This window comes from Trichechus manatus, unplaced genomic scaffold (genome assembly GCF_000243295.1).
Source record: "Trichechus manatus latirostris isolate Lorelei unplaced genomic scaffold, TriManLat1.0 scaffold00105, whole genome shotgun sequence".
In the NCBI taxonomy this organism is placed as follows: Eukaryota; Metazoa; Chordata; class Mammalia; order Sirenia; family Trichechidae; genus Trichechus; species Trichechus manatus.
Genome location: NW_004444041.1, coordinates 5,795,055 through 5,821,751, shown reverse-complemented (window position 1 = coordinate 5,821,751; position 26,697 = coordinate 5,795,055). Strand labels below are relative to the sequence as shown.

At 38.5% G+C, this 26,697-nt stretch overlaps 1 protein-coding gene across 1 annotated transcript in view; it reads left to right on the top strand.

Moving 5' to 3' along the window:
* The window catches only part of FRAS1 (Fraser extracellular matrix complex subunit 1), a 516,919-nt gene that overhangs the window by 382,716 nt on the left and 107,506 nt on the right, over positions 1-26,697 (top strand). Inside the window, exons 34-41 of the mRNA XM_012557480.1 lie at positions 3,106-3,243; positions 6,343-6,375; positions 10,738-10,869; positions 11,961-12,086; positions 14,311-14,558; positions 21,733-21,881; positions 22,284-22,446; positions 23,919-24,054. Of these exons, the coding sequence (XP_012412934.1) occupies positions 3,106-3,243; positions 6,343-6,375; positions 10,738-10,869; positions 11,961-12,086; positions 14,311-14,558; positions 21,733-21,881; positions 22,284-22,446; positions 23,919-24,054 (1,125 nt within the window). The remainder of the gene's footprint in view (positions 1-3,105; positions 3,244-6,342; positions 6,376-10,737; positions 10,870-11,960; positions 12,087-14,310; positions 14,559-21,732; positions 21,882-22,283; positions 22,447-23,918; positions 24,055-26,697) is intronic.

Sequence of the window (26,697 nt, the reverse complement as noted above, 5' to 3'; positions counted from 1 at the left end):
GCTTTGGAAATCACAAAGTCTTTGCTCACTTGACCAATTCATTGATATGGATGTAACCTTAAGTGTTTGGCTACGGCTGGAAACATTTTTCCAGGCCACTTCAGGTGTGTCTCATTGTGATTTCTGTTTTTTTTTACTTCTTAAAGTTCCCCTATAATAGAACTTGTTTACAGTTCTATGATTAGGATCTACCCAATTTCTGATAACTATAGCAAAGCAGCAATTTTTCTTATCTTTTGTCTTAAAAGAGTCTCCACCTAGCTGGAAAGGGGTCTTTGAAAAGCGTCCCTGGAGCTACAGGACCTTGGAGACTGGGAGGTGGGGAGGCCTGATCGTGCCCCGCCCTCACACGCTTGACTCGTGGAAGACATTTACATATGTTTAAATTGATGGAGGCATTTGGAAAGACAAAAGATAGCTAATTTCTTTCTTTTTTACTGTCCTGGAACTGCTATTTTAAGACAAAACTATCCTTTTTCCTTAAATAAAACACATTTCATATAATATCTAGCTTAAGTTACTTAAAAAGGTTTTGCTTTTAAGATTGACATAGTATAAAACATAAAGATCTTAGTATATTTTTCAAATAGACCAATTTATATCAAAGTTTCTCCAAGTAGCTATTAAAAATCTAAATCATAAGACAGACACAAGACGTTGTTTTTTCTGTATGAAGAAGGAACGGAGATTCTATGACGAGCCTTACAAAAAACAGCAGTTCTTAGCCATAGCCACCAATCTAATACAAGACAAACTTAGACACAATGCTCTAGACCAGAAGCAAGCTCTTAGAACAAAAGGAGACAGAAAGACTACATAAACTCACCAGATAATACCATACAAAACAAGGATATAGGGATCCTAGTTTCTAAAAGTGTATATAGCAATTTTTGGTAAGATCGACTCAATTCAATGGAAAAAACAGGCACAGAACTACCTCTTCTCCCTTAAATATCAAAACACAGGTCAGGAACTGCCACCTCCCCCTGAGAATTTGGCAAAACAGAGCACTATTTTCCAGGTTTTCTCGGAGCCTCAAAAAGGTCTGAATTTTGCAGCTTATAGTGACTCACAGCTCTTTGAAAATAGAATTACCTCTTCAAATGCCCAAATCCAGGCCTAAACTGCAGTTCACTTAAAGAGTTACTAAATGTCACTCAACCAAACGATCAAGTGAAAATCTAAGAAAGATTCTCCTTAATCAATTAACCGGTTTTACAAACAAATATGCCAAACAAAACTAAAGAAAACATGAGGAAGAGAACAACAAAAAAATAAGCAAAGGTTCGTTTTCTGAGCGCACTCACCCCGTCAGTGTCGAAGGGACATGGAGTGGGAACACGTGGGTCCAGAAGATAGGACCTTTCTTTGCCGGCCTCTGCTCCGCAGTCCGGGTCTCTTCGAAGTTGACTGGATTCGTGGCTTCAGATCCTGCTCACAGCACCATAACCTGTTGTCGGGGAAAAACATTACAAAGTTTAGTAAAGTAAAAAGAAAGTTTTATTCGGCATATATTCAAAAGGACAAAAGTGGGAAGCGGACAACCATGCTGCTAGAGGCATGTCTGTCCGAGTCCAAAGAATATTACAGAATAGGCAAGAATGGAAAAACGGACAAGCATGCTGCCACAGCCATGTCTGCCGGAGTCCCAGAATTTTCCAAATCTTTAAGTTTTGTTTTCATTTTGCATAGTTCATTTTTAAGTCCATCTCTTTCTTCTCTCTTTTACTATAAGTGGCAAGGAGAAACCACACGGCCCATTTCAGATCTTGCTTAGAAATCTCCTCAGCCAAATATCCAAGTTCATCGTTTACAAATTCTACCTTCCACCAAACATTTGAACATAATTCAGACGAGTTCTTTGCCACTGCATAAAAAGCATCATCCTTCCTCCATTGTCCAATCACATGCTCATCATTTCCTTTTAAAGCCTCACCAGAAGCACATTTAACTCCCACATTTCTAGCAACATTTTATTGCTGGTGCTATATATATTCTCTAAAACAATAGAGACTTTTCTCTATAGGTCATCTCACTTTCTTTTAAGCCCTCACCAGAATTGCTTTTGATGTCCATAATTCTACCAACAGTCTCTTCAAGGCAATCTAGGCTTTTACTATTAGATACCTTAGAATTCTTCCAGGCTGTACCCATTACCCAATTCCAAAACCACTTCCACATTGTAGGTATTAGTTAGAGCAGCACCCCTACTCTTCAGGTGCCAAATTCTGTATTAGTCATCTAGTGCTGCTATAACAGAAATACTACAAGTGGATGGCTTTAACGATCAGACATTTATTTTCTCACAGTTTAGGAAGCTAGAGGTCCAAATTTAGGGTGCCAGCTCTAGGGGAAGGCTTTCTCTCTGTGTTAGCTCTGGGGGAAGGTCCTGGTCTTTTCAGCTCTGCTTCCTGATTTCTCCATGTGGTTTCATATCAGTCTTCCCCCATCTGTGCTTCTTGCTTGTCCTAATCTGCTCTTTTTATATCTTGTCTAAGAGATTGACTAAAACACCAAGAAAAACCAAACTCATTGCCGTCGAGTCGATTCCGACTCATAGTGACCCTGTAGACAGAGTAGAACTGCCCCTTAGAGTTTTCAGGGAGCACCTGGTGGATTCGAACTGCTGACCTTTTGGTTAGCAGCTGTAACACTTAACCACTACACCACCAGGGTTTCCAAAACACATCCTACACTAATCCTGCCTTATTAACATAACAAAAAACCCATTCCTAAATGAGATTATAACCACAGGTATAGAAGTTAGGATTTACAACACATATTTTGTGGGTACACATTTCAACCTATAACACCCATTAACCCACTAACCTTAACTATTAACCGTTTGTACCACCCAGGGACTCCCAGTTTGCGTCTTAGTATGGTTTATATTCAACAAATCCTAGTGAAGAGTATTTGGGTTGCATGTTTGCCCTTTCCTTGAATAACTGAAGAATACTCTAGCATACCAAGAGCAACATGAGAGGAGTTGTTCCTGAACGATAAAAGACTTCCAGCAGCAGGGAGGCAGGCTTGATGGTTCTGGTCATTCAGTCAGTCATCAGAATTGTTGTTGATGCCCATGCTGAGTCTCTCTCCCACCAGGTATCATCGAACACAGGGACCAGCCTCACTCTCCCATCCGGTATTTCACGCAGGAAGATATTAACCAAGGCAAAATCCTGTACCGACCTCCCACTGCGGCCCCCTATCTCCAGGAGATCATGGCCTTCTCTTTTGCTGGTAATACTCCCTTCTCTTTCTTGAGGCGCTCCAACTGTTCTGTGTGGATCTTGATGACAGGCTTGCCTTAGCTCTTTGTCTAGTCCTTCTATGTAGTTTGGTAACACTGGGTTAGAGCTATTCAGAAGAGCTTGAGATTTGTTGACCAATATGTAGTTTGGTCTCAGTTCATTGTTCTTTTTTCCTTTATTCCTGCATTCAGGCATATAACTTATAAATTTTTATTTTGTGGCTTCTATATGCCAATCAGAAACCCTGGTGGCATAGTGGTTAAGTGCTACAGCTACTAACCAAAAGGTCAGCGGTTCAAATCCACCAGGCGCTCCTTGGAAACTCTATGGGCAGTTCTATTCTGTACTATAGAGTTGCTATGAGTTGGAATCAACTCGACGGGAACAGGTTTTTTTTGGTTTTATGTGCCAATCAGATCCCTGGTGGTGCAGCAGTTAAAACTTGGCTGCTAACCAAAAGGTTGACGGTTCGAATCCCCCAGCTGCTCCTTAGAAACCCTATGGGGCAGTTCTATTCTATCCTGTAGGGTTGCTATGAGTCAGAATCAACATGAAAGCAATGGGTTTTTGGTTTTGGCTGTGCCAGTCAGGGGACCCTGGTGGCACAGTGGCTAAAGCGCTCAGCTGCTAACTGTAAGGTCAGCTGTTTGAACCTACCAGCTGCTCTTTGGGAGAAAGATGTGGCAGCCTGCTTCTGTAAGGTTTATAGCCTTGGAAACCCTATGAGGCAGTTCTACTCTGTTCTACAGGGTTGCTATGAGTCGGAATCAACTCAGCATCAGTGGGTTTTGGTTACGTGCCAATCAAGAGTCCATGGGTGGTGCAAACAGTTAAGCAGTGGGCTACTAACGAAAATGCTGGTGGTTTGAGCCCACCCAGAGGTGCCTCAGAAGAAAGTTCTGGTGATCTGCTTCCAAAAGGTCACAGCCATGAAAATCTGATGGAAGGTAGTTCTACTCTCAAACACATGGGTTGCCTTAAGTTGAAATCGACTGAATGGTAACTGGTTTGATTTTGGTTTGTTATGTGACAACCACTGGGCTATGCCCTGGAGCTATATTGGTGAGGAAAAGGAGGTGTGGATCCTGTTGTTGGCAAGTATGGGATCTAGAGACAGACACTGATCAAATGATCCCAGTGATAAATGTATAACTACAAACTAAGAGCTCTGAAAAGAAGGAAGAATTTCAGTGGTGATATTAAACATTTTAACAAGACTGACCTAGACTGAGGACTCAGTGAAGGCTTCCCCAAGGAAGTATTGACATGTCAGGGATGGTAGAAGCTAACTAGGCTAAGTGCATATTGGGATGGTTGAGAGATCCTTTCTGAAGGAAGGGCACAAGCTCAATATGCAGAGGCCCTGGGGGAGAGAACATATGATTGAAAGAAAGTCAGTGTGGCTGGAATGTGGAGAAGGAGGCTAGAGCAGAGCAATATGAGCCTGGAGAGAGAGAGACAGAAGCTAGACCATGCAAGCTCTCTAAGCCAAGTTAAGGATCGGGGTCTTTGTCTCAAGAACACTAAGGATCCAGTGGAGGGTTTTAAGATATAAGCCAACCAGTTGCCATGGAATCAATTATGACTCATGGAGACCCCATGTGTGTCAAAGTAGAATTGTGCTGCATAGGGCTTTCAGTGGCTGATATTTTGGAAGTAGATTGCCAGGCCTTTCTTCCAAGATGCTTCTGACTGGATTTGAACCTCCAGCCTTTTGGTTACCAGCCAAATGCGTTAACTGTCTGCACCACTCAGGGGACTCCTTTAAGATATAGCAGAATGGCTTTTCACAAAGAATTCTTTGACTATAATGATGTGAAAGGGTTGAAGATGCCATAGTGGACAGATGTGTGGGTGAGGGGAAACCAGTGAGGAGGAGCCTGCAGCATCTCAGGGAAGGTCCATGTAGAAATGAAGAATTCAGGCCAGCATCAGGACCTGACAGAAGGCATCTTTTTAAAGGAAGAGAAAACAGAGCAAAATAACTGAGTTTCTAATCAAAACCAGTGTGTGCGTTTCCACTACGCCAGGATATCTTTATTCCTCACCACCCCTACCTCTTCCCATTATCCAGTAATCAAAGCTTCTGACTGGAAAGCAGGAGTTTTGAGTCCCTACCCCTAAATATGTCTATGCCTTGACATGATTCTAATGTCTTGAAATCTGTTTCTTTATAGTCTTTAAGACATATACACCTCATAAGATGATTAATACAGAGTGTTTTACATATAGTAAGAACAGGTGGTGATTTCTTATGCTGAGTTGATCATGGATTAAATAACTTTAGAGTTACTTTTTTGATTATAGTAAAGATATCAAGTAATATTTCCCATTATTTATATAAGTTCAATAGTCCAGAAAATGGGTAGGTCCTCAATTAGACTGAAAGTCTCTAAGGGCAGGGATAGGTCTCTTTCCTACAGAGTATCCCTAGTGTTTAGTAACTGGGTAACTAATAACCCATGAAAATGTTCATGGTTCTCTAACCCCTACTTTACAAGACCTACGTTACAAGAAACTCAGGATATCCTGGGATTAGAGGGAAAGAAAACATGTCATCCATGGGTGAAGTTATTTCCGTATCCATTACATTCACCTGAGTTGCTAGAGCCTCTTTAGAGAGAGCAGAAGTCTATCCTATATAATCTCTGGGATAAATGCCACGAGATAAATCTCTCACACTGTCACAGTATGTAAATCAATGTCCCAGGCATCATTCAGTTCTACAATGGAATGGACCCACCTGAGCACCTTGTTAGTGATATATGATATCACCCACATTCACAGATTTGTAGGATTTTATGTACTGATGAAGTGGGATCTGAATAAATGTATTATGAATCACTCTAACTGCTTTGATATAAAATTATTCCACTATGTGGCTCTTTTTGTTACTTAAAATTAGTGCTGGCACCATTAAATCCAACATAAGATTAGCAAAAGATCTGGTGATTTCTCTTAAACCAGAATCATCTAGATTAGAACATCTTTTACTTTCCTAATCTCTGCCCCATATTTTGGACCTTACTTATCTGTCTCTGACCCTAAAACGTTTAGTATACTGATTTTCTCTCTCCTGCTCTTTCAGGTCTCCCAGAATCGGTGAAATTCCACTTCACAGGTGAAGAACTTAATTTCAATTTTATTAGAAAAGGGTATTTAATTCCTTTCCTTTTTAGTCCTTTATTTTTCCTCCTTCATCATTACTTTTAACTATTTTCTAAGGATCATTTAAAAGTTACATAAGATAGTGTTCCCAAATAAATCACATGGTTAGTTAAATAAAAACATCATAACCTTGCATTCATAAGAAAAGGGGAGAAAAAAATCCACCAAGGATGCCAAAGATTAATTTGTTTAAGGCTCATTTCATTTTGTCCTAATATCCGTTAAAAAGAGGCGATAGTGGTTGGTTAAGATCTTCGACTCTGGATCCAGACTGCCTGGTGTTCAACCCACTTTGGGAAAGTTTCTTAACGTCTCTGCCTGAATGCCTTATCCATAAATGGAGATAATAACAATAAAAATACAGATAGTCCCAGATTTACAACGGGGTTCCGTTCTGATGACTCCATCCTAAGTTGATTCTGATGTAAACTGAAAACCTCATTTTTTTGTTTTTTTACTTTTCATTATTGCCTGCTATACAACAGTGTTTTGAACAAAAAATGATAACATTAAACACCTGCGAGTGACCATCTGAGAATAACAACATCAGCAAATTATACTCTGCAACATTTTATGTAGTACATATTACTAATGATAAGATATACCAAAAAAAAAAAAAAAAAAACTTTAAGTGCAGTTCATCATAATTCAGGTATGTTGTAAATCGAGGACTATTTGTATATGTAAAGCTCCCAGAACAGTGATTGATACACACTCGTCTTTATAACATGCTTTCAATCAGTTAACAAACAGTGGTTGTATCTAGTCTTTAATAGTCTTTCATTGAAGGCTTTGCTACTGGAGGGAAAAGTCTTATGGCCCAGAGAGTAGGTTAAGAAACCCATGTGTAGAAAACCTCAGCGTCCTGGCTTTAGTTCACAAGAAAATAGAACCCGAGTGCTAATAAGCTAAAGCAGAGTCAGACATGTTGCCTATGCTGGGGCAACATAGGGGCCAGCTTTCTTATTTAGGTCTAGAGTGAGGATAGTTGATTATAAACAGCATCCTTAAATAGCTGTTTAGTTGTGATTGACTATTCCATTAGAATTAGCCATCCATATGTCCTGTTACATTTCACATAGGGATAAATCTTGGTGGAAAAGAAAGCCATCTCCCTCAAACTCCCAGCCCTTCCTTTATTCTTTGAGTGTAAAAAAGAAAAAAAATCACATGCCTACAGTTAACATGAATCATTGGTAAATTTGAGTGTTGTTTCATTGTTAATATGAACTCAGTTATCAGCTCATTTCTAGAGACTTGCTTCTAGATGATACATAAAGTCAGTAACAATATATAACAGATTACAGTGTTTTGTGTTTCAAAAAACATTTAAAAATATGTTGTCTTATTTAATCCTAACAAAAATATTGCAGGGAGAGGATTATTTTATAGCTGAGGAAACTAAGTATCATGGAGAGTAAGTAATCTGCCCAGGTTTCCACCTCTGGTAAAGAGTTGTTGGGTGGCCTCGAGTTGATTTCTACTCATAGTGACCCCAGTGACGAAGTAAAACCGCCCCATAGGGCTTTCTAGACTGTAATCTTTATGGGAGCAGATTGCTGAGTCTCTCCCACAGAGCCTCTGGGTGAGTTCAAACTGCCAACCTTTCAGGTAGCAGTCAAGCGCTTAACCGTTGCGTCACAAGGACTTCTTGATAAAGAGTAGGACCAGGATTTAATACAAGCTTTTCTAGTCTAGGATAGTTAGTTTAGTGTGATCTGTATTTGTGTGGATCATAGGTATCACGGTAGTGAACCAGTTTGGTTTCCAAGCCTCAACTTTCACCTGAAAGCTTAAGTAGGTGAAAGGGTTAACAATTAACTTCTCCCAAGTTAAATGATCCTTGAACCTATTATACCTGGTAGAGGAAAGGGACCTCAGGCTAACCTTAAATTAATTTAGTTTGTTTCTGCCCGGGGTTCCTTTCTTTAGGAGGAATACTTTTGGAATCCAATAGGAAGGAAACCATTTCCTTTAGCAGTATTTTTGAGGGAGAATTTTTAACTTGAGTAGATAACAAACTAAGAGAGCTACAAGCCGGAGCCCTGACATTAACCCGTAGAAGACAGGAGAACAGCTCATTTGGTTAATCAGCTAAAATGAGATGGAGAGCTGATATTCCTGACCTGGCCAGCTTCAAGACCAGGATAAGACACTGCAGTGCAGCCCGGAGCAAGGAAAACGCATGAGGCAAGTGGTGCTCAAGGGAGTCTAACCCAAAAAGACAGTGGGCTGTTTCTCAGAGACATCAGAAACATTGTTTAGAGAGAAGGTGAAACATGAATTGCCAACATTTTAATTGTAAGTTCTTATGTTTGCTTGTAAAACCCTGTTCCCGAATAATTTATTTTCTGGTTATATGCTACCAGAAAATAGCTTTTCTTTCATTTACTTACATAAGCATGGACATGCCTGTTTACACTGAAGAGCTCTGTGACAGATACGACCAAAGCTATTTTTTAGGGACTTTCCTTTCTGCAGCAGTAAAATAGGGTGTTGAGGGTTTCCTGATGTTAAAAAAAAATAGATGTAACATAAAAAAATAAAATTCTATTTTGCAGTATAACTTTATTTATTTATATAAAAAGCAAAGATATAACTGTGATTACTAAGGTTCACCTGACCCAAATTACGGTCTTTTCAGTTGCCTCATAATGCATGTGAAAGCTGGACAATGAAAAACAGAAAACAGAAGCATTGATGTATTTGAGTTGTGGTGTTGGCAAAGAATATTAAATGGACCATGAACTGCCAGAAGAACGAACAGATCAGTCTTAGAATAAATAAAACAATGTTCCTTAAAAGTGAGGATAGTGAGACTTTAGCTCACTTACTTTGGACACATCATCAGGAAAGACAAATCACTAAAACAGGATATCATGTTTGGCAAAATAGCTTGTCAGCAAAACAAAGGAAACCTTCAGTGAGATGGATTGACACAAGAGCCACAACAATGAGCTCAAACATATCAAAGATCATGAAGATAGCACGGGACGTGGCAACATTTTGTTCTGTTGTACATGAGTAGGAGCAGACTCGAATACAACAACAAGTATTTTGCCATTATTTATTTTTATCTAACATAGGGGTTCTTAACCTAGATACCAGGGACCTCAGAGAACCCTGAATCCACTGAAATTTATGAAAAAGTTTGTATGTCTCTGAACCCCTAAAAATTAAGAGCCATCTGTCCTTATGTTTGATGATCCACAGAGAGGAAGAGATTGAGCATAAATAAAGAAGCAGTGGCAATAATCTTGACACTTGACTGAATGACCAGAGTCTAAATCTTCATCCCCAGCTTCTCTTCTTCTGTAGGGCTATTTCATAGCTTCTCTAGGACACAGAGCATACATTATAAATCCAGTCATATCTCTGATATCTGTTCCCAAGGAAAAGACAAATCTAAAACCTGAATGGAATCATTAGCAGGAATCACTGAATAATGGTTTACTTTGCTTAAGAACATGTTGGACTCCTAATGAATTGTTACTGAGGAAGGAAACTGGTTTCTTATATAACTAACCTATATGCAAGCAGATCACACATTTAAAATAATTAACAGAACAGTTTTCTCAATAGCCAGTCAATAAACACATTGATTAGTGGTGGTGCTGGTATTCTTTCAAATCTGGCTTTTAGAGAAGGCAGAGTGTATTAAGGTTTGGGAAGCTGGGAATAAGAGGAAAGCAATTCTGCTTTCATTTCCCTCAGGTGCGTAGTGTTCACTTGGATGTCAGATAATCCAGAGAAATAAAATCTAAGGTCACTGTTTTATCAACAAAGGTGTCTTCTATTTATGGCATTGGGCATAATGACCAGATAAAATTAGGCTACTTACTTCCAAAGAAATACCGTTTGTAAGGGTATTTTCTGTCCTTTATTTTTTTTTTCCATGAAACATAGGCATGTTGTATCTAAAAGAGATTTCATGAAAGAAAAGATTTCTGTGAAACATTGGAGGAATGAATTGAATCAAAAAATATTTCCATTAAAAAAAAAAAAGAAGCCGTTACCAGCATCATTTAAGAGAGCATATTTTGTCTTACTTTTCCTTCCACTAAGATTTATCAATCACCCCGTGAAACAATTTTGTTATTATGGATCTATTAGCCTTTTTCTTATCCAATAGAAAAATCCTTGTTAGAATAGCTCACAACATCTTACTTGCTTGCTTACGTTTCCCATTTGTAAACACCTCTTCAAAGTGTTAAGGTAATCTAAAAAAACTTCTGGCTACATATTTATGGAAACAGCCTGAGGGTGACCAGATGACAAATTGATTTGTATATGTGTGTATGTTTACCCTTTCTAGTTTCCGACGGAGAGCGCACAAGTCCAGAGACAGTCCTCACCATTCACTTACTTCCCACTGACCAGCAGCCCCCAGTGTTCCAGGTCACAGCTCCACTCCTTGAGGTCAGCCCAGGAGGCAGAACTTTTGTAGGTAAGAACTGGGAGCCTGAAAGAAACATGGCTGTGGAAATGGAACCATATTTCCGCGGCAATCCCTGTTCAGCCCTTCTTGATGGTTGCCAAAAAACAGTGGCCTCCTGTTCCAGAAGTTCTGTACATTCTCACCTATATCCTTCCTTCTGCCCATTTCCATGCAAATTGAAGCAGCACAGAGAGAAGGAAATAAACACTTCCGAGGCCAACACTCAGTGATGGAATACAACACAGAATTTATTTTCCAGCCCAGGAGTTTGATTTGTTGCCATCACTAAAATATAAAGTAACAGAGAGAAGAGAGGGGAGCGGGTTTCAGTGACTGCTCTTGTTTTCTATTTAGAAAGTGAAGAGTAACAGGAGAAATGACAGATTACAGTAACCTTCAGAAGTCATGAACAGTTAGAGCTGGCCCTGTTATTTTGTATGCTGTTTTATGTATTTATTAATATACTTACTGGTTAGAAGTGTATTCATTTTTTTTTACCAAGAACATTTCACTAGCAAACAGTGGATATTGCAGTTTTAGTTAGGTGTGATCTACTAGATCCTTACCCAGTTTCTACACTGGAGTTTTTGTCTGAAGTTAATTATCATCTTATTTATAAACAAACCACATATACAAAGATACTATTACTCCACTCCTCACTTCCACGGTGGCCATAGAGCCATCATTAAAATAACTTGGCTCTTGTGTAGATTCAGAAAAAGAAGAAGGGAAGAAACGAAGAAAAGCAAAAACAGTTAATAGTAATATTTTCTGGAGGAAGCTACCCCAGCAGGTCACAACTGACCTACCTGTGGCCTCCCCCATGTCATGTCCTCATTTGTATGGGGGGGAAAAAGGATGTTCTGAAATTCAGTACTACTTACAAGCAAACTTTTAGAAAGCCTACTTATAATTTGGGAATTAACTGTATTATCAGTTTTCATTCTTTTGTGGTTGATTGGAGTTAAGTGGTGCTTTCAGATAACGATCAGATTATCCCCTGTATGGCTTCCAGCCTGGCCTGTGGCTTTAATGTATACACAGTACACAGTTTTTAATGTACCCATTCTCTCTCATCATGTTTTATTTCCTGACTACAGGACTTCAGTTGTTAGTAAGAAATGCCAACACAGTACTTGAAGAACTCTACTTTGAGCTTCGGAAACCTCCACAGCATGGCGTGCTCCTTAAGTACACAGCTGAGTTCCAAGGACCCATGGTTGCAGGTAGCTCACTCTGCCATTGATCTACTTGGAGGGACTTGATGCTCTACAATCAAGGCCAATGTATCTTTATGAGAAAAGTTATGAGGAGCTATCTAGAAAGAAAAAACCAGTAGTGTTTAGTCCATTGGCCTAGATATTTGGAACTTCTTCCTCTGCACCCCTACCCTCATCCTGCAAACTATGAAGCTATTTCCTCAAATTGCAGGTGAACTTGAATAAATGCATTTAGAACTACACCATATGAGGTGTCAACTGCCAGCTTCTGATAGTTTATTCATGGAGATTAATTTGTCTTCCTAATTTGGTGTGTGAACCTTCACAGTATTTTTGACAGTAAGTCTGTGATAGTGTTAACTACATGTATCTTCATCCATTAAAAAAGGGAACAATTTTTTAAGTATCATCTAGAAGCTGTAAGGAGCCCTAGTGGCACAGTGGTTAAGCTCTTGGCTGCTAACCAGATATAACTGTGTGATAATGTGACCACCTTTCCAAAATAATATTTATTGCACTTTTGCCAGTTATAAAAAATAATACATGTTGATTGTTTAGAAAGTACAGAAAAGCACAAAGAACAGATCTAAAATCTAAATTTAAAAAAAATCAGCCCTTATATAGCAAAGGTGCCATGCATTGAAATTTGCTCAACAGCAACGGGTTTTGTTTTGTTTGTTTTTAATATCAAAATGAATATTATCCCTTTCACAGTAGTCATTTTGGGAGGCTATATGCTTATTATAACTGTTTTCTCAAAACGTTTGTTTAATTCCTTCTACAATATGTAGTAATATATTCTTCTGAATATCCCTGGTAGGGCCAGATCTTTGCCCTTGAAGGTAGATGAATTTTTAAGAACAACCAGTATGCATTTGGCAATCACAAAGGTAGACTTTCAAAAATTTGCTGAACAAAAGAAATATAATTAGTATAGATTTGTAGTATCCCAAGGGAATATATTACTTTCGGAGCATAACAGTTAAAGCCCAGTTTCTTTAGCATAATATTTAACCTTTATTTGTATAATTATTGTATAAGATCTAAGAAGTTTGTTAACCACTAACCAGTTCCTGTAAAGTTGATTCTGACTCATGGCAATCCCGTGTGTGTCAGAGTAGAACTGTACTCCATAGGGTTATCATGGCTGATTTTTTGGAAGTAGATTGCCAAGCCTTTCTTTTGAAGTGCCTTTGAGTGTACTCAAACCTCCAACCTTTTGGTTAGCAGCTGAGCACACTAACCATTTGCGTCAATAAAACACAGCATCATGTTGAAAGAGAAGGCTTAGAAGAAGAATACAGAGAATGAATAAATTCTTAATCTCATTACATAATACAAATTATTAGAGCCAGTAGTTAGTAGTGAAATGGAGGTGAATATAACATCCGAGATAAAGCATTTCCTAATCTGTGCTGTGTGGAATCACTGGGGCTCATGGAGCTAAGAGACAATTCTCATAAAAAGGATTCCATGATCAGACAAGTTAGAGAAGCTTTAATATTGGCATTTTAAAGATTCTAAATTTTAGAAAATCCTGCAATTTTTTTAAAAAATTCATTTTAATTTTGTTTAATCCTATTTTTCCCAAGCTTATGTGGCCCTGAAACTTTTTTTTACATAACATGTATCAAATCTATCATGAATTTGTACTCTAGACTACGTAGTTTGGGTTTCTAACTTCAAATATATTTTTCAATTCTTACATCTTTTTTAATTAAAAAAGCATCTTATATTTTCAATTAAAACAAAGGTCTCTTACAAATTCCCCAAGCATAATTTATTTTCCTAAGTTTTTCAAAAAATTTTCAGTATCAAGGTTATACTCCACAAAGGCTGGCATTAAAAAAAAAAAAAAAAGAGGCTTGCCCTTTATTTCTATAGAACTAGGCATGATAAATGGATCTTGCAGGAGGAAGATTTTGGCTCCATATGATTAAGAATTTTTTTTTTTAAAGTGAATTAGAGCTATCTCCAGTGGAATTAGCTACCTTATAAGGCAGTGAGCTTGCCACCTTGAGAAGTATTGAAGGACAGGCTAAATAACCCTTTTTCAAGAGTAGTATAAAGGGAATCCTATATTGGGTGAGTTGTTGGACTAATTAGCTTACAACTCTCAGAGTTTATGATCCTCTATGTACTTTGAAATCCTGAGAACAAAGGTGTTATATAAATGAAAAGCGTTATTCCCAGAAGTAATTGGTATTGCAATTTGTTTTATTCTTCGAAGGTGATACTTTCACATATGAAGATATTGAGAAAAATGCTTTGCAGTATATACATGATGGCTCCTCTGCCCAGGAAGACAGCATGGAGATTGCTGTCACAGATGGTATCACCACAACAACGCTGGAAGTAAGAGTGGAGGTGTCGCTGTCAGAGGACCGAGGGCCTCGGCTGGCTGCTGGCTCCTCTCTGAGAATTACTGTTGCTAGTAAAAGCTCAGCCATAATCACGAGGTCACACCTTGCTTACATTGTAAGTTTTTATGTTTGTTCTTCTTGTTCACTGAACCTTCTGACTGGGCTTCTAGAAAGCAATGCGTTGGCTAAATATTTGGGGCTACAGGTATATGACCATATAAATATCCTTCTTCCCAAATTCCCTGAAGTTCTATTCCTAGGAGTAGTTATACCGTTTATTCTGGCTGCTCCTAGTGTCTCATGGGCAGGCAAGGAGTGAGCAGAACTTAGATGGAAACACAATGAGTATGTGCAGGGATGAGTAATTGTCAACAGGAATCAGTGCCAATGCCAGAAAAGCCCAAGTCTCTATTGCTTAAGCTCCATCTCTAATATTTCTGATGGGAATTTTAGGAAAAGAGCATTTTAGAAGAAATTGCCTTGTCAGTAACTAATAGGTGATGGTGTTTCGTGGCCCACCGAGAGAAAGCCCACTTTTCATCAGCTTTTATCTCAAGGCCAGCTCTAGACAGAATACTGGCACAGCACTTAGGCAATACCTCTCTGCCAGATTTCTTAGACAAGGTTACTGATTCACTTTCCATCCCATGCCCCAAGAGAAGCAGTGTGGTTAGAGGATAGATGGCAAGATCAGGGACTGTGGGTTTTTCCTGTCTCTGTTCCTAACTTGACAAGTGATCCTTGGTAATTAAATATATCGCCTTTTTTTGATTCTATCTCTGGAGATAAGGATAATTAATTTTATTTTTCAATTATGTATATTGTAAACAGATCTATACTCTATGTAAACATAATGACGAGTAGTTTTGACAATGCCTTGAAAAGAACAATGACTATCTGAATACTAATCATTCTTAGTATTGAATTTTTCCTTTACTAATCTTAAAAGTTCCAACTAATGATCTAGCTTTTAAAAAAAATACTATATAGTTTTAAGTAATCCATTTTCAGGGCTGAAGAGTCTGGCTATAAAATCTAGTCCTGAATAGCAACGTGTAAGATAAAGCATTGGCCTGGGAACAGTTGCTTTTGCACAGATTTTCCCCTCAAATTGTCTTTTCTTAAATTACAGGAAGCTGCATTCCACTCTGATTTTTCTCATGGGTATAATATAGTTCTAGAGCAGCTTTGATTTTGTTTTTTCTAACTGACAAGTTTTTTTTGTTTTTTTTTTTTTGTTTACCATAGGTTATGGTCTTTTGAATCGTATGAGATACATGAATTCATAAAAATGTATGAATACAGGTTTAATCAATAGATCACCAAGGCTTGAAAAATATTTGACAGGCCAAAATAGCACTCCAGGAGCAGTTCCTGCTCATTAACTGCATATTATAAGCTGCATATCAAAATGCAAGCCCATTGGCAACTGAAATTGATTGAATGTGAATTTGCCCACCAGAGCAGAAGGACTCCAAAAGAACTGTTGTAGTCTGCTGAAAGCATAGCATGCATTTTAAAGACTTAGCTAAGTTATATGCTAACTTTCTCTGAGGGATATAGAAGAGTTTTTCACTTTGTGTTGTGGCAAAGTTTTTCGAGATATGCATAGTTATGAGTTTGCAGTGAGCATACAGGAATATTGGAAAAGCCATCTGAAATTCTGTTCATAAATGGGGAAGAGTATAAAGGGATAGAAGCAGGTGAGTCTGTTTTTAATTAGAGCATCATTAACTAGATGAGGGACATGATACTGGGAGAGACAAAAGGCAAAAATGGGATTCTGTGTGATTTTTTTCTTACTGGTAGTTTCATATACACAGTTTTTTATGCACTGCAATAAAACAAGTAGGGGAGAAATACTACAGGTTCTGAAGTTTTCATCCAAGATCATACTTACCAGGGTAGTGACCCTTGGCAAGTACTTAAACCCTCTCAGCCTTTAATTTCTCATCTGTAATATGCAAAGGATGATATAAGATTAATCATAAAAAGTTGACTACATTTTTATGCACAGCCAAAAAATTAAAAAGATAATACTATTTATAATAACATCACTTATCACATATTTAGGAATGAATCTAACAAAAGAGTGTAACTTCCAGGGAAAACTGATGATATGATTGCCTGTAGAGAAAACTCACAAGACTCTCTTGAGTATTAGAAATAAAAGAAGGATTTAGCAAGGAGCTGGATATAAGATCAACAAATAACAATAGCACTGGTATACATCCACAAAAACGTACCTAGAAAATATAGCTAAAAAGATGACATCGTTTATTAACAGGATTAAAAAGTCCACGTAACTTATACTAAATCCGCAGTTCCTAGGTGGCTCGAACAGTTTACGTTCAACTGTTAACCTAAAGGTTGGTGGTTCAAGCCCACCCAGCGGTGCCACAGAAGAAAGACCTGATGATATACTTACATAAAGATTACAGTCAATAAAACCCTACGGAGCAGTTCTACTCTGTAACACGTGTGATCACCATGAGTCAGAGTTGACTTGACAGCAACAAGTTTGGCTTTAGTTTTATACTAAATCTAACAAAAACCAGGCAATACTTCTATTGGGAAAATGATAACACTTAATTGACATACATGAAAAAGTGCTAAGTAAATGATGAGATTCATGAATAGGAAGATTCAATATAAAAAATATATCAATTCTTCCCCAAAGCAATCTTTCAATTCGGTTTAGTTAAAATGGCTTTTTAAGGCACTTGATAAGATGATTCTCTAAATATATACGGAAGAACAAAGCGCCAAAATTCTGAAGAAAGAATGGTAAGAGGACAAGAGGGCTTGCCCTACCAAATATCAGGGTTTATTATGAACTATTCTAATAAAATTAAATCTGATTAACAAAACTTCTTACAACTGGACCAATAAACAACATCATGATAAATGGAGAGAATATTGAAGTTGAAAAGGATTTCATTTTACTTGGATCCACAATCAATGCCCATGGAAGCAGCAGTCAAGAAATCAAACAACGTATTGCATTGGGCAGATCTGCTGCAAAAGACCTCTTTAAAGTGTTCGTAAGCAAAGATGTCACTTTGAGGACTAAGGTGCCCCTGACCCAAGACATGGTATTTTCAATTACCTCTTATGCATGTGAAAGCTGGACAATGAATAAGGAAGACGAAGAATTGATGCATTTGAAATGTGATATTGGCAAAGAGTATTGAATATACCATGGACTGCCAGGAGAATGAACAAATCTGTCTTGGAAAAAGTACAGCCAGGATCCTTAGACCTGAGGATGGAGAGACTTCGTCTCACAACTTTGGACATGTTTTCAGGAAGGATCAGTCCCTGGAGAAGGACATCATGCTTGGTAAAGTAATGGGTCATCGAAAAAGAGGAAGACCTTCAACGAAATGGATTGACATAGTGGATGCAACAGTGAGCTCAAAGATAGCAAAGATCGTAAGGATAGCATGGGACTTGGCAGTGTTTCATTCTGTTGTACATAGGGTTGCTATGAGTCAGAACTGACTCGACAGCACCTAACAACAACACCAATTAAAACAGTGTAGTACAGAAATAGATTGTCCAATATAATAGAGAGTCCAGAAACAGACCCATACATGGATCGCTGATATAAGACAGATAGTGAATCAGATCTGGGGTAACAGGAGGAATTATTTTTTAAAATGGGTCTGGACAAAATGATAATTCATATGAGAAAAAAAAAAACTTGTACCCTTACCTTATACCCTATACAGAAATTAGCTCCAGACAGATCAAGTAATTAAATGTCATAAGGAAAATTTTACAATTCTTCGTATAATATATATGAATCTTTTTATGATACTGGAAAAGAGAAGGATTTCTTAAAACTAGGAACAAGAAGTGCTAATTATAAGAGAAAAGATTAGAAAAATGTCTTCATCAAAACACAATGTCATGGACTGAATTGTGTCCCCCAAAAGTATGTGACAACCTGGCTAGGCCATGATTCCCAGTATTGTGCGATTGTCTACCATTTTGTCATCTGATGTGATTTTCCTGTATGTTGTAAACCCTGCCTCTATGATGTTAATGAGGCAGGATTAGAGGAAGTTATGTTAATGAGGCAAGACTCAGTCTACAAGATTAGGCTTTGTCTTACGTCAGTCTCTTTTGAGATATGAGAGAGAAGTGAGCAGAGACACAGGGGGACCTCACACCACCAAGAAAGTAGTGCCAGGAGCAGAGCAGGTTCTCTGGACCCAGGGTCCCTGCACTGAGAAGCTCCTAGACTAGGAGAAGATTGATAACAAGGACCTTCCTTCAGTGCTGACAGAGAGAGAAAGCCTTCCCCTGGAGCTGGTGCCCTGAATTTGGACTTCTAGCTTCCTGGACTATGAGAGAATAAATTTCTGTTTGTTAAAGCTGTCTGCTTGTGGTATTTCTATTTTGGCAGTGCTAGATAACTAAGACACACACCATAAAGCAAGAAAACAGACAAGTTACAAACTTGAAAAAAATACATTTGCAACACATATTACCAAAAACCATAAAGAAGAACAAAGAATTCCTGAATATCAAAAAGAAAGATAAATCCAATAGAAATATGAACAAGACACATAGATGGGAATTTCACAGAAGAGGAACCCCTATGGCCAATAAACATTTGAAGAAATATTTACCTATATCATTGAGCCAAACCAAAACCAAACCCATTGCCATCAAGTCAATTCTGACTCATGACAACCCAATGTGCTACAGGGTAGAACTACTCCATAGGGTCTTCTTGACTGTAATCTTTATAGGATCAGTTTGCCAGGATTTTCTTCTGAGCAGCCACTTGGTGGGTTCAATTTTCCAATCTTTAGTTAGCAGCTAATTGCAAACCAGTTAGCAAATTAAGACTATATTGTATACTATTTTATACCCATTCAATTGGCAGAAGGTAAAAAGTCTGACAACACCAAGTACAGAGAGGAAATACATCCACAGGAGGTTTACATTGGTGGTGGGGTGTAAATTGGGAAATAATTTGGCATTATCATGATAATAAATATTCATGTGCCCTGTGACCTAAGCATTCCACTCCTCAATTCATACCCAAGAGATATTTTCAGATATACACTAAAAGACATATACAAGAATATTCACAGGAATGTTCATAGCAGTACTGTTTGTAATAGCAAAAATATTAAAACAATCCAACATCAGCAGGAGAATAGATAGATAACTTGTGGTATACTCTATAGAATATTAGAGAGCAGTTAAAAACAAATGTACTATAGCTACATGCGGAGCCCTTGTGACGTAGTGGTTAATAGCTTGGCTGCTAACCAAAAAGGTGGCAGCTTGAATCCACCAGCTGCTCTTTGAAAACCCCATGGAGCAATTCTACTCTGTCCTATAGGGTCAGTGAGTCAGAATCGACTTGACAGCAACGGGTACAGCTACAGGCAACAATATAGATGGGTCTTAACCGTGTGTTATTGAGTTTAAAAAAAAAAAGTCCTGCAAGAGTAGTTTTATAAGTTTAACAATAAGTTAAAATTAAATAATGTTCTTTTTAGTACTACGTAAAACTACATTAAGAATTCAAGGGAATGAAAAAAAAAGATTCCGAGTGATGGGAGTCCCAGAGATAGGATGAAGAAGGAGCATATAGGTAAATGTTAGTTGTTATCTGTTCCATTCTTGTGTTGTATGGTGGGTCCATAGCTGTATAAAGAATAGAAAGAAAATGAATGAATGAAGTAACACAAAAGGGTTAAGAAGGTCCTTCAGCAGGAATGTTCCATGAGAACATGGTCGATATTCTTATGAATTGTTGTATACCCCAAAATAATAATTTTCTTTAAATTATGACAGGGTATTTTCAGAAAAAAAAAAATTAGCTGATAGCCCACTTTTTCAAACCCATCAGTCCTTTGATTTGTAACTAAGATATGACTTTCATGAAATAAGCATTTCTTTGCCAAATTTTCTGCCCTGGAAATTAATTCTAATCAAGAACAGAAGCTCCGTCCTTGTGGTTTATCACTACCTCAGAAGACAATACTTTAAAACTCTCACCAGTCTTTTTAAAATTCTCTGTTGGAAGATACAGCAATATTAGGAAGTAGTCTGTTAGAAACCTACATATTATATTTGACAGCCCATGTGGAGAAATAGAGAAACTTTTAAAGAGTATAAATTTAGGGAAAATTTTCTGAAGTTTAGCCGTTTCAGTGAATTTGAGTTCCCTTCCTTGCTAGTGCTGAGTGATATGAGGAAATAGGGAAAATTCTGTGATCTTACTTTAAAGGCTCTGAACTAGTAACTCAAAAGAGCCCTGGGAATATAAATAAGAACTGACTGTCCCCAGACCATCAAGTATCCCATGATCACATTCCTGACCCATACCTCAACCAACTGTAGAATATAGCCATGAAAATTTACATTTGAAAATATAATTAACCATGCAACATTTATTTTCATTTGTTGCCGTGGTAAAGTGGAGACTGTCCCGATTTTCACAATCAAATACTCTAAAAGATGAATGACTTTAGGGGATTTTTCCAAGAAGATATTGTCTGCCTCCAAGATAGTTCCAAAAATATCTTTGAAGAAGGAGGAAATTGTTCATTAAGACAATCAATTATTGTCCATGCAGAAATACAGAAAGCCAATTTTGTTTCAAAACAAAGAATACAAAAGGAAAGGGAAATGGTCTTTGTTAAGTTGGGGTACCTGGGGGATTGAACATCCATAGGTATAATCCTGATAGAATGAATCTATAGATTTCCTAAATTTTTTTGTGAAGCCAAAATTTTATCATGCTGAATATTACTTAAAGTGGGTCATTGACTAAGCTAAATAACTCTCATTCTTTCTATTTTCACTTTTTAAATCATTGTATTATATACTGTGATGGAATTTTACCTGTATACAAAAAGCAAACTATCTTTAGCAACTCTAGAAGCCTACATCTGTGTTTATAGATAGATGACTTGTAGCTCTAACCATGTTTTTATTCTTCACTAGATGGCTATAATAAAAACAAAACCTTGTGTGGCTCTTACAATAATGATAGGGTATCTCTTTGTTGTATGCCCCCTCTATTTGCATTTGCCCTCTGTTATCCTGAACTGCTCCTGGAAGAAGAGACTATCAAAAAGACATTTTAAGAGGAATAAATACTGGGATTTTCATGCAGTTTTTAATGGTGTTGCTTAATATTAAAGGGAAAGGGATCCTTCCAGTTAGCAGAGAAGGAACACGTGATCTTTTTAACTACTGGGAGTATTTATTCCTGCAAACGTGCATTCATGTCCTGCCTCATATTGCCTGATTAGGATGATTCTTCCCCCGACGCAGAGATCTGGATTCGGTTAACTTCTCTGCCTGTGTATGGTGCTCTCTTAAGAACCTCAGGACCTGAGGTGGAAGAACTCTCAGAGATTTCCAATTTCACGATGGAAGACATCAACAACAACAAGATTAGGTACATAATCAGTTTGTATTATTTAACAGTGGGGGCAGTGGTGGTTCAGTGGTAGAACTCTTGACTTCCATGCAGGAGACCCAGGTTCATTTCCCAGCCAGTGAACCTTATGCAATGGTCCGGTCTGCAACCGATCATGGGGATGACACTGGACTGGGCAGTATTTTGTTATGTTGTACATGGGTTTGCCATGTGTCGGGGGTTGACTCAACAGCAGCTAACAACAATAACAATTATATAACATACTTTTTTTTAAAAAAGTTTTAAAATATTTAAGCAACTGGTTGCAGCTTCCTTGAAAGAACATATTGCTTCTGGCCCCATTTTTAAACAGAGATGCAGTTATATTACCTGGCTTGTCAGTGTGCCTGGTTAATTTGATTCTTCTTTTGGCCTTTATAGGTACTCAGCTGTGTTTGAGCAGGATGGTCATCTGGTTACTGATAGCTTCCATTTCTCCGTCTCTGACGCGGACCACAACCATGCAGACAATCAGATGTTTACCATCATTATCACTCCTGTTGAGAATCCACCTCCAGTCATTGCTTTTGCTGACCTTATCACGGTAAATGATTCTCAAATCAATAAGTAGTGAGTGCTATAAATCACTGGAATCTTTGGCGATGTAAATAAAGGGTCTTCTGACTAAATTGGCTGCCATATTCTTCCCCCAAATTATATACACAATGATATCAAGATATGCATGGCTTTCAACCATGAGGTTTTTAAAAGTATGAAAATAATTATATGCAGAAGATCAAATCATTATGTCCACATTAGTTAGTCAACAAATATTTATACTATGTTGGATGTTAGTATAAGGAGTAAAATCAGAAATGCAATGTATCTTTGAAGAGTTTACAATCTAATGTTGACAGCAACTAAAAACATGAGGAATAAAGACAGTGCTCCCAAGTTCCTCCTTAAATCAAGTCAATACTCATCACTGTAACTAATATTGATAGTTTCTTGGGGTGCTGTATTTGTATCCTGATCATTGAAGTTACCCAAACCTGAGTTCAAGTCCAGGTTCTTTTACTTAATAACTGAGTAACCTTGTACCAATTACTTAATCTTTCTTAGCATCAATTTCCTCATCTTTAAAATATTATTCTTCCTGATACATAGACAAGTTGATCTGATGACTAAATAAAATAGCAAGTGGATAAAACCACTAGCATATGGTAGGAGGTCACCAAAATTTCCCTTTCCTCTTTCTAAGTACCACAGTACTGAAAGCTCAGGAGTTTGTTTCTAAATGATTTTTAGATTCCTCCCATTTTCCATTCCACACCTGGGGGAAAACACTTGGATCTTCCCCATTCTCAGAGTCAGTGTGACCTTCCACTTTGTACAGTTAGCCTAGGTGTTGTTCAGACTGAAATGGCTTGGTCATTTCTAGCAGGCTAGCAAAAAAAAAAACACCAGGCACAGGTTGCAGAGTTAGCCTACAAAGCAGGGCCCTAAAGAAAAAAGAACTGTTTTTATCTTAGTGATTTATTTTCTTCCTTGACATTAAGATAAGTACTAACTTTCAGGTATGGCAAAGGCTTTCTTCCTGACACACCTATAAATATATACCGTAAGGGAATAAATGGACTTTTGTTGTGGATGGGAATAGCTATAGAACAGAGCCACCCTCCCAGTATCCAAGGGAGGACTGGATCAATCATTCTCTACCTGTAGGCTTTTGGATGTTGAAACAGAAGGAAGGCAGCCATCCTGTCGTACAGCTGTGTGGAGGTGGGTGATTAGAATGGGCCAGAGCTGCTTTATAACCAGATCCATCATTTAATGAAGCACAACTTTGATGGGAGACACTGAAGTCATCGTGTCTAAGTGTAGCTTTGAGAGGTGCTGAAAGATTGCCTGGCTTCAGCAGCACACATATTGCTCATCTCGTCTGTAGAGGATCTGTGTCCTCAAAAAAGTGGAATTGGTGCTGGAAGGTCACCCCAGGCAGCACTCTTCAATGCTGTTGTTTTTTATGCAGTTATGTGCGACTGCCCACGGACTCTGTGTTCTTTTCTTTCTTAGGTTGATGAGGGAGGGAGAGCCCCGCTCTCATTTCACCATTTCTTTGCTGCTGATGATCATGACAACCTCCAGGGAGACGCCATCATTAAACTAAGTGCTCTGCCCAAATACGGCTGCATTGAGAACACAGGAACAGGTATCAGAAATAGCTCTGCTGTACGTTGTTCGGGACCTGGAAAGAAGGGAGGGCGGAAGGGAGAACTTTGGGTCCTTTTAAGCCTGGAATGGAGAACTAAAGAACACAACCATTTGAAAGAAATGGAAGGAAGGAAGGTTTCATTCATTCATTCATTCAGAAATTTACGGAGCATTTTTTTTTTTGTGTGATGGGCACGTTTTGAAGCACTGGGGATCCATCAGTGATCAGAACAGACAGAAGTCCCTACCCTCATGGTGCCACAGATCCTGGTGGAGAGAAACAGATAAGAAACCTAATAAAAGAAAATTATGTGTTAGAAAGTGAGTAAGTCTATGGAAAAAAATAGAGCAGGGTAAGGGGATTCAGAGTGCCAGCAACTGGAGTGGCAGAGCTTGTGGATTGCACTCAGAATTGAGTGTGAAGGAAATAAAAATTCCTGTCCTTTTACTATAAGGCTACGGTGGTTTAGCTGAACCAAAGCTTATGTCTCAGCTTCTTCTAAGAATATGACATGAATTGAAATGCACACTTGTCTATCCGTGACACCCTCTTCAACACCCCTCCCCCTTCACCATCTGCCTAGGGCCCGCTGCCCTTGGTGGTTATCACGGAGAAAGAAAGGCAAGAAGTGGTGTACAGTCTACAGGCCCCCTGAGACCCAATGTGACTGGCAGTTCAGACAGCTCATGGCAGGTTGCTGCACAGCAGACTTGGCAATGAGATTCCAGTGCTTGGCTCTAATTGGCATGCAGCCACAGCTCCCACAGAGACGCCATTGACTGAAGGTGTCTGTGGCCAGTATGGTGCCTGGGATGTAAGCCTGGTTATTGGAAATTCATTTAGCAGTAGTCATGTTTCCCTACAGAAAGTCGTGGGCCTTTTCTCCATCCTGCCTTTCACTGTATGTACTCAGATTTGTTTATGACTGAATTAGGTTTATTCCAACAAATGTTTGTGCTAGATACAATGGATGTAAAGATTAATAAAACACAGACTCCACCTCATGGGAGACAGTTATGAAGACCGATAAATTACAATAAATGATAAATGCCAGGACAGGGAAAGGAGCAAAGCCCTGAGAGGTCACATAGTACAAAACAATCACTTTTATCTGCGGAGAAAGAAAAGTCTGAGGATTGTTATTTTGTTAGTTGCCATCAAGTCAATTCTAACTCATGGCGACACCATGTGTGTCAGAGTAGAACTGTATGCCATAGAGTTTTCAAGGTTGTGACCTTTCAGAAGCAGGTTGCCAAGACTGTCTCCCGAGGCACTTCTGGGTGAGTTTGAACCACCAACCTTTTGGCTAGTAGTCAAGTGCTTAACCAGTTGCACCACTCAGGGAAGTGATATTTAAACTGGAACTTGGAGGGTTAGGAGTTGTCGTGTGCACAAAGGAAATGGCATTTCTCGCAAAGAGAAGAGCATGGGCAAAGGGGGGACGTCATGAAAGGATGTCCGTGCCCAGCCTTCTCTTCTTTCCATGTGGTTCGTTAGTAAGCCTTAGTTTTACGTTAACCTGGAATGCATGTAGAGGAGTGGTTCACTGGTTCAAAAGTCAAACTTCTGGCAAACCTCAGCTTCTCTAAAACAGGGCTCTCAAACTTTTCTGTGTGCATAAGAATCACCTGGAGGGCTTACTAGAACACAGGTTCCTGGACATCATCCTCAGAATTCCTGTTGCAGGAGGTCAGGTGGGGTCTGTGAACTTGCATTTGTCATCAGCTCACAGGTGATGCTGTTGCTGCTGGTCAGAGGACCACACACGGAGAACCACTGCTCTGCAACATTGATATGAACCTGAAGGAAGCGAAAGGCTTTCAGGAGGCGAAAATAATTGTCCAAGATCCATCAGCTAAGAACTTCACCCTTTGCTCAATGGGAAAGGCCCTTTAACTTCTGTTCTTAACCAAGTCTGCTTTATGTATGTGAAACTAGCTACCTAGATTCAGAACCCAGCTGATTAGAAGAACATATTTTTTAAAACTGTTAGAAGAAGCGGCTTTTATTTCTTACCAACAAGAAGGGAAGAAACAGGATGATTATATTGTTAGGTATGAAATCTAAAAGCATAGAATCTGCATTCCTTTAGAACCTGCACAAACAGGATAGGATTCACCTTGATTACCTCTGGGGCATCACTGTATTCCATTGCAGTGGCATAAGAGATGTTCATAATGATAGCCTGGATGCATCAAGCAGTATTTAATTTGCACATTGTATATTCTATGTAAGAAGGCAGGGAAGCACATTAATAAGAATGATTTACATCAAAAGTAAAAGGTGCAGTTTTGAAAATTGCAAGAATTTGTGCTTAAAGCCTCTGTGACAGATTTACTTGTTGACTAGCTGGCTCTCCAATGATATAACATGAGGTGTTATTATACTTGTATATGTTTTTAGGCATCAGTTGCTTAGGCTATTTTTGGTCCAAATAGTGAAGCCACATTTCCCATACTTATAGTGATCGATGGATGGAGAAAATAAAAATTTGAAAGAATTAATGCAGCTCCTTCTGGAAACCCTGAACTGTATCTATGTCCTTAGGGATCATTGGGGTTTCTGATCACTAAGAACCCTCTATGCTTCTGGTACCAAGAAGAATCAATAATAGTAAATCTGAGGGGTAAAATTTAAGAA